Genomic DNA, 15,283 nt, shown 5'->3' on the forward strand with positions numbered 1-15,283 from the left:
AACAGTTTGGGTCCAGGGTGTCTCCCCCTTTGAAGAGGGGGATGACTGCGGCAGCTTTCCAATCCTTGGGGATCTCAGATGATATGAAAGAGAGGTTGAACAGGCTGGTAATAGGGGTTGCGACAATGGCAGCGGATAGTTTCAGAAATAGAGGGTCCAGATTGTCAAGCCCAGCTGATTTGTACGGGTCCAGGTTTTGCAGGTCTTTCAGAACATCTGCTATCTGGATTTGGGGAAAGAAGAACCTGGAGAGGCATGGGCGAGTAGCTGCGCGGGGGGGTCGGAGCTGTTGGCTGAGGTTGGAGTAGCCAGGCGGAAGGCATGGCCAGCCGTTGAGAAATGCTTGTTGAAGTTTTCGATAATCATGGGTTTATCGGTGGTGACCGTGTTACCTAGCCTCAGTGCAGTGGGCAGCTGGGAGGAGGTGCTCTTGTTCTCCATGGACTTCACAGTGTCCCAGAACTTTTTGGAGTTGGAGATACAGGATGCAAACTTCTGCCTGAAGAAGCTGGCCTTAACTTTCCTGACTGACTGCGTGTATTGGTTCCTGACTTCCCTGAACAGTTGCATATCGCGGGGACTATTCGATGCTATTGCAGTCCGCCACAGGATGTTTTTGTGCTGGTCGAGGGCAGTCAGGTCTGGAGTGAACCAAGGGCTATATCTGTTCTTAGTTCTGCATTTTTTTAAACGGAGCATGCTTATCTAAAATGGTGAGGAAGTTACTTTTAAAGAATGACCAGGCATCCTCAACTGACGGGATGAGGTCAATGTCCTTCCAGGATACCCGGGCCTTTAGGGACGGTTGGCTACTACCGTAGCTTCTGTAAAAATGTATCTGCGGTAGTTGCTCCATTGACCGATTTGCTCAGTCCGGCTAGATAATTTGTGTGGTCCCCTGATTGTAAGAGAGCTTTTGAATCTGCGAAAACACTCTTATGTAGTACCCCTGTACATGCTACTCCGGATTTTGAACAACCATTCAAACTTGAGGTAGATGCTAGTGCCAGAGGAGCTGGTGCTGTTCTACTGCAGCAGGACAAGAGTAGAGTGGATCATCCTGTTTGTTATTTTTCCCGTAAATTTAATAAATGTCCAACCAACTATGCGACAACAAGAAGCTCTTGCTTTGTTGTTGGCTCTGCAGTACTTTGAAGTATATATTGGTTCCAGTGCCCTACCAGCAAATCATCACTCCCCAATCAGTCACCAATCATCAATCAGAAGACACACCTCCTCATGTTTCCTACCCAATCACCATTCCTTTCCCTTTGTTCAAAAACCCTGTCAGTTGTTTGCTGTGGAGCTCAATCTCTCTGTAAATGCCATGTCTGTAGATCTCTCTGTTTCACTCTTTATGTATTGAGCTATCTTTTGTTTGAGCACCTCAATATTACTTTGTCCTCACCTGTGAGTGAGGTTATGGTTTGGTTATTGTGTTTGTTTGCTGGTGGGAAAAGGGGGAACCAAGACAAGTCGCCCATGGGCATACACTACCCGTAGGTAAACTTTGTTAAATACCCTAGTTAGAACTGGGCGGACCACCCACTGTATTTTTGGTTAGTTAGTTACCCGTTGTTGAAATAGGCTAGTCTAGCTTAGGGGTGTTTTTGAATACGTATTATTTCTTTCCTTGGGTCCAGCTCAGCCCCTTTTCCTGCTCCCCCCATTACCGTGTGTTTTCCAATAAACCCTGAGCTTGACGGTAGATTTCAGTAGTCGTGGTTATTTCATTCTCACTTTTACTTTGTCACTATTATAAATTGCATGAGTTATGTTACGGGTCTCATTACCATCCCCCCTAGACTGTCAGACCAAAAGGGATTCGTAACACCGCTTCTGGGGAGATTCTGGTAAGATGCCGGAAATGTCGGCTGAATTCCGGTAGACGGAAACAGCCTGATTCTGGGCCGATTCTGGGCAGTCATTCATTTTGATTCCGGGCCGGGTCTGACACCCGATTCCGGGCAGATTCAATCAGTTCCGGCCCCCCTAAAGGGGGCCGCTTCTGGGCCGATTCCTCATTGCTAGCTGGGAAAGTGCTCTTCCAGGCGTTGTAGATGAGCAGTCACCACTCATGTGGGACAATAACAGCTGTTTTCTGTGCACAGCCTAGGGAAGGGGGCATGGTTTGCTTTGGAAAGACTCTCCAATAAGAATTCTTTCCTCTGATCTGAATCCACTGATTCGCTACTCATCTAAAGAATGTTTTTGTATTTCCCCTGCATGCTTGTGTTCGGTTCTTTCAGTTTACCAAATTACATAGGCAAGGAGACGCATTTTCTTACACAGAAAGTCAACCAAGTCTTTAAAAAAATATCCACTGTGAATGACAACAGTTCCTCTCTCAATGCTAAAAATCTTTCCAACACTCACCCTCAATAACCACCCAACCTCGGTGTAAAATAGAACATTGTCATGCTCTGATCCCATTTCTCCACATAGTTTTGCCAACAGGCGTTTGCTCAGTGGATGTGGTTTGATGTAGTTAACAATCGAAGTTGCCTACTGCAGCATATCTCAGAGTTCTGTGCTCAGTTCTTTTGCTGCCAGTTGCTCTACGTGTATCATATAATGCGTCCTTATGGCAGAGGGAGACACATTCATAACTAGAGTGCAGAGGCCTGCCTGCCGTCCCGCCATAGATGGAGCATCTGTGCAGAAGCCCACCATTCGATCCCATGGAATCAGTTTTCCGTCAATATGGCCACGCAGCATACAAAACATCCCCTGTGCCTTTTCATGCTCAAGGAATTGTGAGACAGACCAATTATGTCCTCGTGATTTTGGAAATTCTCCCGCGACCCCATTTTCACATCAAGCGACCCTGACCCCTAGTTTGGGAACAGCTGTGTTAACCACTATTATTGAACACGGAATGAGTTCATGCAACTTATTATGCAATTTGTGCAGCACATTTTTACTCCAGAACTTATTTAGACTTGCCATAACAAAGAAATGGAATAATTATTGACTCAAGACATTATTGCTTTTCATGTTTTATTACTTTCTAAAATGTTCTACTAACAAAAGTCCACTTTGACATGATTGGGTATTGTGTGTAGATCAGTGACACATATTCTCAAATCAATACATTTTAAATGGCTGTAATACAACAAAATGTGGAAAAAGTTAAGGGTGTGAATACTTTCTAAAGGCACTGTAAATGGATACATGTGGCATTCCGGCAACTTTGAGAAAAATACTTTGTGTGTTTGTTGTTCACATGCGTATCTATCTGCCTTCTCATTGGCTAGAATGGCCCCACCTGATCCTGCCTGCCTTCGATCATTGACGACATGTATTTCTATAGTTAGAGCAGTCACTTGGTTATCTTGTCAATATAATAGATTATCTTTGACTGCACTGAAAAGCAGAAGGGAATGACATGACTACTTTAGGCAGCCCACCTTCCACTGATTCATGAAAGCTGAGTTAGCCAGCCCACTTTTAAGGGTGGTAATAGGACTCCTCAATAAGTCCCAATGTAACGTTAAGATTTTATTAATGGAATATGGACATCAATACAATGCTATTTGTTTTTCTTATAAAGAGAGTATGGAGGTGCCTAAATAAGAGAAGGATTAACTTGACATGATTTTAATGGTCGAAATGGAATGAAATGCAAATCAGAGGTCGCTGACATTTTCACCCAAATGCTGTGACTCACTGTAATAAAGTCTTGGGTGAGCTTGCTGCAAAACATGCCAATTCCCTTGTTTGTGTAGTGGCTTCCGACAACTCATTGCCCTCAGTCAAAATTAAAATCCCTGATTGCAGACGTTCATTTGCTCTTGGGAACTCACTGAAACGCACAAGAGACTGGCTCTTATTTGAACGAGGTGGTGAGATGGCATCAGATGAGCAGCATATATATATTTAAGGTTGTTGCCACTATAAAAACACAATTATCTGTAGGAGAATGACAGCATATCATAGCATTCATAATGGGTCCAGACTCAGAGCTCACCATGGGTTTATTCTGCAGACCACCACCCTGATAATATTCTATACTCAAGCACCATCTAGTGGTCAGTTAACAGACATTTACTGATATCTTGGCTTGGATGGTCTTTATTTCATCTGAGACCTCAAGAGCACAGCCCTTTTAGGTGTGCATAGTTCTCTGCCCGTAGTACAATGTCTGTTAGTAGGCCTATAATTGGCAATTATATACAGATATAGCATTTCTACAGACCAGTCCTATTAATACGATTGAATTGGTAGGGACCAAATAAACAATATTTACTGTAAATCAGGTATTTAGTTTATTTTATCATATCAATAGCTGTGTTCATATTTTTCATCAGTTCCAACACATTTATGACACTGTTTACATTTTTTTTGTTTTGTTGTTGTTGCCTGAATTAAGGCGTGGCGTGATAACGGGGATATTGACATATTCATTGAAAAATACGTGATCAATGTGGGCAACATGATATCATTGTGTCGATTAATCCTTTTCTTTTTATTCTCCCATAGAAATTACAATGAATAATGTTAATAAATTGATTGAATGAATGTTGAAGTTGTTGAATGTTTATAAAAGAGATAGACAAACAAGCAGGCTTTGTGCACGAAGCCCACAATTATGCACCTTTCAATAATTATTTCCAGATCTTTGTTGGATAATTATATCTAAATCCCAAGGTGGAATGTACAATAAATGCAGCTTGGCCAACTGAACGTGTAGTTGATAAACTCTGAAAAATCAAGTGAATAAATGGCACTCTGGCTCTACCGGTGCCCTGATGTATGTTCCATTGATGTTAGAAGTCGTTATAAACTGTAACGGTCTGCGTGTAGTGGGTGAGGAGTCAGGCGCAGGAAGCAGAGAGTTCAGATGTGTGCTATTTTAATGCACAGAGAAACGGCGAACATAAGCCAACCCTCACGAAAACACAGGGCGTGATGAACAAACAAATGCCCCAAACAGGGGGACTTAAACTGTCCAGAAAAAAAAACACAAAATGGGAAAACACAAAACCCATAGACATGCACACAAGTACACCAAACAGACGGTCACAATAATTAATCCCGCACAAGGAACCAGGCGGGCCGGCTGACTAATAAAGCCTTACTACTAACTACCTAACTCAAAACAGGTGCACTCAATAAACACATAAGGAGGGTGAGGAAATAATCAGTGGCAGCTAGTAGGCCGGCGACGACGACCGCTGAGCGCCACCCGAACGGGAAGGGTGCTCCCCCCATTACCGTGTGTTTTCCAATAAACCCTGAGCTTGACGGTAGATTTCAGTAGTCGTGGTTATTTCATTCTCACTTTTACTTTGTCACTATTATAAATTGCATGAGTTATGTTACGGGTCTCATTACCATCCCCCCTAGACTGTCAGACCAAAAGGGATTCGTAACACCGCTTCTGGGGAGATTCTGGTAAGATGCCGGAAATGTCGGCTGAATTGCGGTAGATGGAAAAAGCCTGATGTACTTGGGCCGATTCTGGGCAGTGATTCATTTTGATTCCGGGCCGGGTCTGACACCCGATTCCGGGCAGATTCAATCAGTTCCGGCCCCCTTTAGGGCTTCGGTCGGAGTCGTGACATAAACTCTGTGGTTTGAGCCCTGAATGCTGATTGGCTGAAATCAGTTTTATATCAGACCTATACCACAGGTATGACCCAATTTTTTTTTTACTGTTCTAATTACATTGGTAACAACTTGACAATAGCAACAAGGCACCTAGAGGTTTTGTGGTTTATGGCCAATATACAACGGCTAATGGGGATTAAGGGATTAAATTAGAGCCTATTTCAAGTTTTCATAACAATTGGAAATCGGTATTTTTGGGCGCTGATTTGTAATAAAAAAATAAAACAACTTTATTTAACTAGGCAAGTCAGTGAAGAACACATTCTTATGTTCAATTACGGCCTAGGAATGGTGGGTTAACTGGCTTGTTCAGGGGCAGAACGACAGATTTTTACCTTGTCAGCTCGGGGGATCCAATCTTGCAACCGTACAGTTAACTAGTCCAACGCAATAACGACCTGCCTCTCTCTTGTTGCACTCCACGAGGAGACTGCCTGTTACACGAATACAGTAGGCCAAGATAATACAGTAAGCCAAGATAAGTTGCTAGATAGCATTAAACTTATCTTGTAAAAAAACAATCAATCATAACAATCAATCATAACAATCAATCATAATCACTAGTTAACTACACATGGTTGATGATATTACTAGATATTATCTAGCGTGTCCTGCGTTGCATATAATCTGACTAAGCATACAAGTATCTAAGTATCTGACTGAGTGGTGGTAGGCACGCGCTAATTGTCGGTGTGTTGCTGTTTCGAGCGAGGAGAGGGACGGAAGCTATACTGTTACACTGGCAATACTAAAGTGCCTATAAGAACATCCAATAGTCAAAGGTTAATGAAATACAAATGGTATAGAGGGAAATAGTCATATAATTCCTATAATAACTACAACCCAAAACTTCTTACCTGGGAATATTGAAGACTCATGTTAAAAGGAACCACCAGCTTTCATATGTTCTCATGTTCTGAGCAAGAAACTCAAACGTTAGATTTCTTACATATCACATATTGCACCTTTACTTTCTTCTCCAACTCTTTGTTTTTGCATTATTTAAACCAAATTGAACGTTTCATTATTCACTTAGGCTAAATTTATTTTATTGATGTATTATATTAAGTTAAAATAAGTGTTCATTCAGTATTGTTGTAATTGTCATTATTAAAAAATAATAATAATAATAAATAAATCAGCCGATTAATCGGTATCGCCTTTTTTGGTACTCCAATAATCGGTAAAAATCATAATTGGTATTGGAAAATCATAATCATAATCGGTCGACCTCTAGTCTCATCTATCTCAGAAGTTAGAACTAGCCATAGACAGGAGTCCTTAATAATAATCAGTATATTTACTTCACAAACACTAATTATAGTAGTTGACTGCACAAAGCATGGACACATAGAAGACACTCTGCAGTGGTTTGGAACAGGTATGGGAGCTGAACACCAGGGCCCAGAACCCTTTACTATAGGATATTACACATACTGACTACCAACATTTTTAAAAAAGTGTTTCATTTAGTCCTAGTTGGGCATTACCAATGGAATGATAAGTCTTATTATTATACACTGTGTTATGCAGGTGAATGAGGACCCAAAAGCGACTTAGCGAAAACAGAGTCTTTATTCCAGTAAAACTCAAGACGAAAACAAAACAGGAAAAAAACATAAATCCACTCGTAGTAACGAGGACAGACTGGAGACTCGAGCATTGACTGCAGGTTGCTTCGGGAAGGCACCGACCGTAGCAGACTTAGACACCTGCTCACACGCAGCATCTGAAGGAGACAAGACACGACAGGGCGAGACAAGGACACAGCACAGCGAACATCATACAAGGATCCGACAAGGACAGAAGCGGAAAACAAGGGGAGAAATAGGGACTCTAATCAGAGGACAAAATAGGGGACAGGTGTGAACAGACTAAATGAGTGAGTTTAGGAGAATGAGGAACAGCTGGGAGCAGGAACGGAACGATATAGAGAGAGGAGAGAGAGGGAGGGGGAGAGAGAGGGATAGAAAAAGGGAACAAACCTAATAAGACCAGCAGGGGGAAACGAACAGAAGGGAAAGCATAATGACAAGACAATATATGACAAAACATGACACACTGCTCAAAAAAATAAAGGGAACACTAAAATAACACATCCTAGATCTGAATGAATGAAATATTCTTATTAAATACTTTTCTCTTTACATAGTTGAATGTGCTGACAACAAAATCACACAAAAATTATCAATGGAAATCAAATTTATCAACCCATGGAGATCTGGATTTGGAGTCACACTCAAAATTAAAGTGGAAAACTACATTACAGGCTGATCCAACTTTGATGTAATGTCCTTAAAACAAGTCAAAATGAGGCTCAGTAGTGTGTGTGGCCTCCACGTGCCTGTATGACCTCCCTACAATGCTTGGGCATGCTCCTGATGAGGTGGCGGATGGTCTCCTGAGGGATCTCCTCCCAGACCTGGACTAAAGCATCCGCCAACTCCTGGACAGTCTGTGGTGCAACATGGCGTTGGTGGATGGAGCGAGCGGGCCAGTCCATACCATCAATGCCTTCCTCTTGCAGGAACTGCTGACACACTCCAGCCACATGAGGTCTAGCATTGTCTTGCATTAAGAGGAACCTAGGGCCAACCGCACCAGCATATTACATTTACATTTAAGTCATTTAGCAGACGCTCTTATCCAGAGCGACTTACATATGGTCTCACAAGGGGTCTGAGGATCTCATCTCGGTACCTAATGGCAGTCAGGCTACCTCTGGCGAGAGCTTGGAGGGCTGTGTGGCCCCCCAAAGAAATGCCACCCTCGTGTAGTCTGTTTCTGACCGTTTGAGCAGACACATGCACATTTGCGGCCTGCTGGCGGTCATTTTGCAGGGCTCTGGCAGTGCTCCTCCTGCTCCTCCTTGCACAAAGGCAGATAGCGGTCCTGGTGCTGGGTTATTGCCCTCCTACGGCCTCCTCCATGTTTCCTGATGTACTGGCCTGTCTCCTGGTAGCGCCTCCATGCTCTGGACACTACGCTGACAGACTCAGCAAACCTTCTTGCCACAGCTCGCATTGATGTCCCATCCTGGATGAGCTGCACTACCTGAGCCACTTGTGTGGGTTGTAGACTCCATCTCATGCTACCACTAGAGTGGAAGCACCGCCAGCATTCAAGTGACCAAAACATCAGCCAGGAAGCATAGGAACTGAGAAGTGGTCTGTGGTCACCACCTGCAGAACCACTCCTTTATTGGGGGTGTCTTGCTAATTGCCTATAATTTCCAACTGTTGTCTATTCCATTTGCACAACAGCATGTGAAATCTGTCAATCAGTGTTGCTTCCTACGTGGACAGTTTGATTTCACAGAAGTGTGATTGACTTAGAGTTACATTGTGTTGTTTAAGTGTTCCCTTTATTTTTTTGAGCAGTGTATATACAGTGCCTTCAGAAAGTATTTCCATTCTTAACAGTAGAAAAGGGCTATTCCATGACGCCAGATCATGTTTCACGGGGGGTGGGCCAGTGACTTAGTTTAATGAAAGAGAATTGAATTCCCTTTAAAGTTTAACATCCTTACATCATTTCAAATAGTTTCATCTTTACTCATTTTTATACAAGAATTAGATGCAAGCCCCATATTTGAGGATTGTACATTTCAGAGATATAGACGTGCGTTTCCTGTCCTCTCAGAGGTCACCAAATGAAACACACTCCTCATACCCATCCCTTAAGTATCCACAGACCATTCCCACCTTCTCGCAAGTGGACATTTTGTATAAAATCCTCATTTTGGGGATTTAGGAGTTTGCCATGTGAAATCCTATGTTCTCTCTATGTGTATATTTCTGCATGGCCAGGAGATTCCTCCAGGAATTTACAACCAGAGATAACAGAACCTGGGTGTAGGAGAGAGGGGGAAGCCACTAGCTATACCCAAAAAGGGCCACGTCGTGACAATGATCAACAGAAAGTTGTCATCTAGGTCTAATTGCTGCAAAGAAATGTATAGCCATCAATTGGAAAGCCTCGATAACTGGAGGACTGAACTATCTAGCTACTGTACATACTGTTGGATTTTGTATATTCTAAAGTTAAACAAAATCTGGAAGCGTTTAATGAAATTTGGAAACCATATGTTGATATCACCTTGGGTAATGTGTTGTATGGTGGGCGTTTCGTTTTGTTTGTGAGGTGCAATGTAAAAACAAAACACTAATTGTAAAAAAAATGTATTCAACCATTCACTGATTTGGGAAGATAGTCTTTATTGAATGAAGCAAAAATAATTAAATGGAAAAAATCTTAATCCACTATATGAAAATAAATAAATCATTTGCTTTCTCGTGGAGCCATCCAAACAAAAGGTGATGTCCTGTTTTTTTTAATTAGCTATGCAGCTAAAAAGACTCCTCTGGCAATTCATTCATACACCCTCAAAATAATGCTAAATGCTTGAAAACAAATTTGGCACAGGGGTTGCAAGAGGACAATGAGTACATGAATTGTTGAGAGACATCTAGAGGTGCCAGGTCTAGTTTATGTCATCTGGATGAGATCAGTGTTTAGCTAGAGTCATTAGAAGACTACATGTAAGGGGGAAGGGAAAATCAGCTCCAACCTGCTTGCCCTGTTCTGCAGTAGGACAACAGAGCTAGGGGCCATGTATCTAAAGACAGAAGTTGCCCTGACATTGCTATATGAACAATCCTTTACAAACTTCTCCTATGTGGATTTATATACAAGTGCAAACATGGAACTCATTTGACCAGTTCAACACTCATATATAAATGCAAATATGGTACCAACTCATCTCACTGGTTCATCACTCCAATTTCCCTTATCTAAGTCTCAGCCTCTTTCGTGGGAAATGGTGCAAGATGGATAAAAGAGCATTTGTCATGTTAAATGTACTAGCATTTCACTGAAGACAATGTGACAGTGAAAATATTTCCCATTTCCCGCATTCAATACCTCATATTTTAATAGCCATTACAAGAATGAGAAAGTTGATTTGAAAGGCAAAAAAACCTAACACACATACAACCAATAAACAGACAAATGTAAAGCAGTTGCAGATGGTGGATGTCAGTAGCACTCACCAAGGAGATAGATAGCCCTGGAGAAGAGAGACAGAGGGGTAGAGACCAAGACAAGTTCATCCCTGCAGTGTGCTCAGAGCAGAGAACAGGAGGGGGGGGGGGCACCTGGTTCTCCTCGAAATGATGTGGTCTGATCATTGACATTGAACTAACCGTTGTGTGTTTTGCCAAATACCAGCAGTACATATCTTAAACTGGTTGCAACAGTTGCCCTGTCCTTTGGCTATGTAAGGAGACCTGCGATGAAACATGTAAGGAGACGCTTTTCAAAAGGATAGCAACAGAATGAAACACACGGAAAAATATCTAAAGCTTTATAAACAATGTGCTTTGGTTACACACACACACACAGAGGGCTTAAGCAAAACCCAACACAAGAAGGTTATAGTGTTGGTGAGTGGAGTGTTACCCAGACAAATACAGGTAGAGAAAATAAAAACCAAGCTAAGGATCACTGACTGTACAAAGGTTCTCTTTCCTGACCCCTGACTGGCTGGCTGGCTGGTTGTCTACTGCTAAATGTGCGGTCTTGAGGCATGTGTCTGATGAAGGTGGGCTAGGGCACACTGAGACAGGACCAGGGGGAGTCGATGAGGGAGGGCCTGGGTAGGGGAAGATAGCAATGACTTAAATGAACAGGACTGTTGCCTTTGTGGGCAAGAAACAGAGACACCCACCAGGAGAGTAGGCTTGCTCTAAGCTCCAAGTCCAGGGGGTATGTGGGCATATGGGACGGAGGAGGAGGGGCCTCTGGGTTGCAGTGGAGGTTGAAGGCTAACCCTTATCCTGGGACAGAGGAAGCGGGAAGAAAGAGTTACATCTGGTCCTTGAAGGCGTCCAGATCGAAGGCAGTGTCCAGGAAATTCTTCAGCTCCACCAGGTGGGCCTTCTTGTTTCCTGTGGCTGGGGCCGCAGCAGGAGGGCGACCAGCATACCTGAACACACACATAATGGGAGAGAGTTTAATAAGTTTAATGAGTTTAATGAGTTTAAACACAGACACACTTAGGAGTGAGGATAAGAGCAGATGAAGGGTTTGTTTACCAGACTGGCTTGGCACGATCGATGGTGGTGCGCATGCGGGGTTTGACGTAGTCATAGTAGCCCTGGTTCTTATGCTCCTCTTGGCACCACACCAGGTCGGCATTGGGGTACTTCTCGCTCTCAGCCTTCACCAGGTCGAAGGGGAAGGGGGACAGCTGCAAATTGAGAGACCACGTCATGTCATGAAGAAGAGTAAGGTAGCTTGGAAAGCCAAAGGGAGCACCAGTGGGGTTAGGGTGCCGTACACATAGAGAATGTGTCAAACGCGTTAGGTCAGGCAAAAGTTTGGCTAAGCATTTTTCTAGTGCATACCGCTCTGTGTGGGAGCCCTGAGGTGTTGAGTGTGTGTGTAGCTACCTGCTCCATGCGAGCAATGGCGACCGTGTCCTCCATGCCGTGGGCCTTGCGTTCCTTGGTGAGTTCGTAGTACACCTTCCCTGTGCAGAAAACGATGCGCTTCACCCCGGCTGGGTTCTGGGCCACTGGGCCATTATCTGGGATCAGGCGCTGGAAGTCTGTGCCTGGAGCACAGCAGGAAGAGACAGCAACACTCACCCACTGCCAGACATACAGAGGGCATATACACCAGCACTGTCCTTCACAGACATACACACGCCCACACACACAGAGTCTTACCTGGCAGCATCTCGTCAAAGTTGGACCTCGCCTCGGGGTGGCGCAGCAGGGATTTGGGGGTGAAAACGATGAGCTAGGAAAAGAGGACAGATCAGAGGACAATGATCTGTAATAAGCAGCTTTAGGGTAAAAATGTTGTTATTGACGGGGACTCACAGGCTTCCTGAAGGGAGCCAGAATCTGCCTCCTCAGCACGTGGAAGAAGTTGCCAGGGTTCGAACAGTTGACCACAATCCAGTTGCAGTCGTGGAGCTGGCGAATGGCAAAGTCTTCTGTGATGCTCTGGTGGAGAGGAGGAGGGTGAGAAGAAAGGGTAAGGACTATGGCTGTTACGGTGATTCCACGTTACCCGTGAGTCACGGTAACTAGGCTTCTCAAAAACTGTGCTTTGATGCCGCTGATGGTCATTAGTAGCTTACCAAACTTGCTAACGGCCAGTCGCTAATGCTGGTACTCAGCACTATTGTCCATCTAATCACTAAGCTGCAAATACCAAATCAAACACTTCATGAGACTCCTGGCATTGAGTTTGAGTGGAATAGGATCACCTGTTGCGCAGCGAGAGCGAGCTCCTCATAGCTGGTTGACACATGGAATAAAATAAGTGTTCCTGTTAGGCAACATTTGTACAGGCAATGCTATGCAATTGCATGATAAAACAGAGTTGACGACCTCTATTAAAAAGAGGAGGAACCCATCAACTAGGCCTACTATATTTATTTCTCAACTTTTCATATATTAAGCACATTTACTTTGCTTTTCAACTGGAGTAGCCTACAAGGCTGCCATGAAAATGAACTGCGGAGAAAAGCTTTGTTCAAATACTATTCAAGTGCATATGGATGATGTCTTTTTACCCTGTCCCTGTGCCAACAGGTGCATGATAATGGCCCATTCTAAATCAAAACTAATTTCACACATACAGTGCTTTCGGAAAGTATTCAGACCCTTCATTTTCCCCACATTGTTACTTTACAGCCTTATTCTAAAATAGATTAAATATATATTTTTTTTACTCAATCTACACACAATACCTCAATGACAAAGTGAAGAGTTTACTTTTATATTTGCAAATGTTTAAAATGAAAAAGTGTTCTTTGCTCTGACACTCGAAATTGAGCTCAGGTGCAACCTGTTTCCATTTATCATCCTTGATGTTTCTTCAACTTGGAGTTCACCTATGGTAAATTCAATTGATTGGACATGATTTGTAAAGGCACACACCTGTCTATACATGGTCCCACAGTTGACAGTGCACGTCAGAGCAAAAACCAAGCCATGTGGTTGAAGGAATTGTCAGTAGAGATCCTTGACAATATTGTGTCAAGGCACAGATCTGGGGAAGGGTACCAAAACATTTCTGCAGCATTGAAGGTCCCCAAGAACACAGTGGCCTCCATAATTCTTAAATGGAAGAAGTTTGGAACCACCAAGACTCTTCCTAGAGCTGGCCGCCCGGCCAAACTGAGCAATCGGGGGAGAAGGGCCTTGGTCAGGGAGGTGACCAAGAACCCAATGTTCACCTGGAAAGAGCTCCAGAGTTCCTCTGTGGGATGGGAGAACCTTCCAGAGGAACAACCATATCTGCAGCACTCTACCAATCAGGCCTTATGGTAGAGCGGCCAGACTGAAGCCACACTTCAGTAAAAGGCACATAACGGCCAGCTTGGAGTTTGCCAAAAGGCACCTAAAACAAGATTCTCCGGTCTAATGAAACCAAGATTTAACTCTTTTGCCTGAATACCAAGCGTCATGTCTGGAGGAAACCTGGCACCATCCCTACAGTGAAGCATGGTAGTGGCAGCATCATGCTGTGGGGATGTTTTTCAGCAGCAGGGACACTAGTCAGGATCGAGGGAAAGATGAACGGAGTAAAGTACAGAGATCCTTGATGAAAACCTGCTCCAAAGTACTCATGACCTCAGACTGGGGCAAAGCTTCAACTTCCAATAGGACAACGACCCTAAGCACACAGCCAAAACAACGCAGGAGTGGCTTCGGGACACATCTCTGAATGTCCTTGAGTGGCCCAACCAGAGCCCGGACTTGAACCTGATCAAACATCTCTAGAGAGACCTGAAAATAGCTGTGCTGCAACACTCCCCATCCAACTTGACAAACCTTGAGGATCTGCAGTGAAAAATGAAACTCCCCAAAACACAAGTGTGCCAAGCTTGTAGTGTCATACCCAAGAAGACTCGTGGCTGTAATCGTTGCGTCAACAAAGTACTGAGTAAAGGGTCTGAATACTTATGTAAATGTGAGTTTAAATTTTTTTGGAATAAAATCGCAAAGAAAATCTAAAAACCTGTTTTGGCTTTGTCATTATGGGTTATTGGGTGTAAAAACAAACAATACAATCGATTTTAGAATAAGGCTGTAACATAACAAAATGTGGAAAAGGTCATGGGGTCTGAATATTTTCCAAATGCACTGTAAAGGCAAGATTAAATTGAGAATAATCTTAACGGTGAGAATATTAGAACATGTGAATGTTTTCCAGTGTTTGCAGTCTAAGACTAGCTAAAATCAGGCATCATGTAGCCTAGCCCATAAGGCCTGTGTGTGTTGCTAAGGTTTGCATCACAACTGAAGTGGCTAAATAACTCCAAACGTAGCCTATAGGCCCAAGACACCTGGAACACAGTTGGAGAGCCCATAGCCTACAGTAACTAGCTCACGTCAGAAGTAGATGTTAATTTATGTTTCTAAAATGTCAAAATTCTAAGTTATTGAAAACATCAACGTTTAAGGTTAAGTTTAGACATTAATGCCACATTTTTAAGGTTAGGGATATTTTAGGCATTAACTCATAAGGGTTTAGTTAAGGCTTAAGGTTTAGGATAAGTTTAAAACAAAAATCTCAAAAACAACTTATAACCTTTGGAGGCAGATGCTTACAGTGGCATTAAGTTTGAATGGTCAAGGTAAGGGTTAAG

General features: G+C 43.2%; 1 protein-coding gene across 3 annotated transcripts in view; it reads right to left on the minus strand.

The window, feature by feature from the left end:
- Window positions 1–9,810: 9,810 nt before the first annotated feature.
- Window positions 9,811–15,283, minus strand: part of ogdha (oxoglutarate dehydrogenase a) — a 74,549-nt gene continuing 69,076 nt past the window's right edge. For all 3 annotated transcript variants that reach the window (XM_046346551.1, XM_046346550.1, XM_046346552.1), the window contains 5 exons: window positions 12,501–12,626; window positions 12,345–12,417; window positions 12,066–12,229; window positions 11,709–11,863; window positions 9,811–11,599 (listed from right to left, as the gene is read on the minus strand). In XM_046346551.1, the coding sequence (XP_046202507.1) occupies window positions 11,479–11,599; window positions 11,709–11,863; window positions 12,066–12,229; window positions 12,345–12,417; window positions 12,501–12,626 (639 nt within the window). In that variant the 3' untranslated portion in view covers window positions 9,811–11,478. The remainder of the gene's footprint in view (window positions 11,600–11,708; window positions 11,864–12,065; window positions 12,230–12,344; window positions 12,418–12,500; window positions 12,627–15,283) is intronic.

The sequence above is a fragment of the Oncorhynchus gorbuscha genome, linkage group LG04 (genome assembly GCF_021184085.1).
Source record: "Oncorhynchus gorbuscha isolate QuinsamMale2020 ecotype Even-year linkage group LG04, OgorEven_v1.0, whole genome shotgun sequence".
Lineage (NCBI taxonomy): Eukaryota > Metazoa > Chordata > Actinopteri > Salmoniformes > Salmonidae > Oncorhynchus > Oncorhynchus gorbuscha.